The sequence below is a fragment of the Cebidichthys violaceus genome, unplaced genomic scaffold, assembly GCF_023349555.1.
Source record: "Cebidichthys violaceus isolate CVI_PGR_0920_01 unplaced genomic scaffold, fCebVio1.0.p SCAF_41, whole genome shotgun sequence".
Taxonomy (NCBI): Eukaryota; Metazoa; Chordata; class Actinopteri; order Perciformes; family Stichaeidae; genus Cebidichthys; species Cebidichthys violaceus.
This window is the reverse complement of record NW_027176606.1, coordinates 1,513,588-1,514,448: the sequence shown is the minus strand read 5'-3', so window position 1 is coordinate 1,514,448 and position 861 is coordinate 1,513,588. Positions and strand designations below refer to the sequence as shown.

Below are 861 nucleotides of genomic sequence, written 5' to 3'. Positions count from 1 at the left end.
AAGTAATCTAAGAAAAAGCACTGCTAAAAATGTCAAAATATATATTTAAAGTCATTAAATCCTGCAGTCAGAGCAACGCACTTAATGCAAGTCAAGGTGGTCATTAAGAGGGTTAAATTATGAATGTGTTCATGTGTAAGCAAGGTTTTAACGGAGTGGGTCCTTGTGGTGCAATATTATTTCAATACACAGCAGGGTAGGTTAGACCAGCACCTGTTTCACTGGTGCATAGTGGTCTCTAGCTGTGCAGATAGTTCTGCTTCTTGAAATATCTGCCTCCGGCATTTCTGCCTCCATCCCCAAACAGGGCTGGATGGGAGTGTGTTGGTGCTGCACACGGCACTGAAAGAGTCATTGGCAAGACAAATGAAAGTTTATTTATAGGAACTACTCTCTCGCAAGAAATAGTCCCGAAGGAAAACCAGTCCACAGTGAGTGAGTAAACATGTCACACTGCTTGATTCTCAAACCCCCGTTCCTCGGGGCTTTGAGCCGCACAAATTGCGCTCATCCTGATTGTGCGGCTTAAATCTCAGCGGCACGTATCTCGACCCCACGGCGGATGAAAGCCAGACTGTGTGCACGTGGGTGAACTGGCCCTTTAATATCCAACTAAAAACAGTAGTCTTTCAGGCGCCAAGTTTGTCAATGTGTGACCACTCATTCTGATATGATACGAGTCTTTATTTGTAATAAAGATCAACAAAAATGAACACCGCACCCACCAGCATAACAAAGAAACAGGAACAGTACACTCCGTGTGTGTGTGTGTGTGTGTGTGTGTGTGTGAGTGTGTGTCCACGTGTGCGCGCCTGCGTTTCTATATCAACACAGTCTATCATTTCTGACAAAAGCTGGTGG

The 861-nt window shown here is 44.7% G+C and overlaps 1 protein-coding gene across 1 annotated transcript in view; it reads right to left on the bottom strand.

Annotated features, from left to right (window-relative positions):
• Nucleotides 1–201: 201 nt before the first annotated feature.
• Nucleotides 202–861, bottom strand: part of LOC137885843 (heterogeneous nuclear ribonucleoprotein C-like) — a 6,546-nt gene continuing 5,886 nt past the window's right edge. Inside the window, exon 8 of the mRNA XM_068728147.1 lies at nucleotides 202–342. Coding sequence (XP_068584248.1) covers nucleotides 202–342 — 141 coding nt within the window. The remainder of the gene's footprint in view (nucleotides 343–861) is intronic.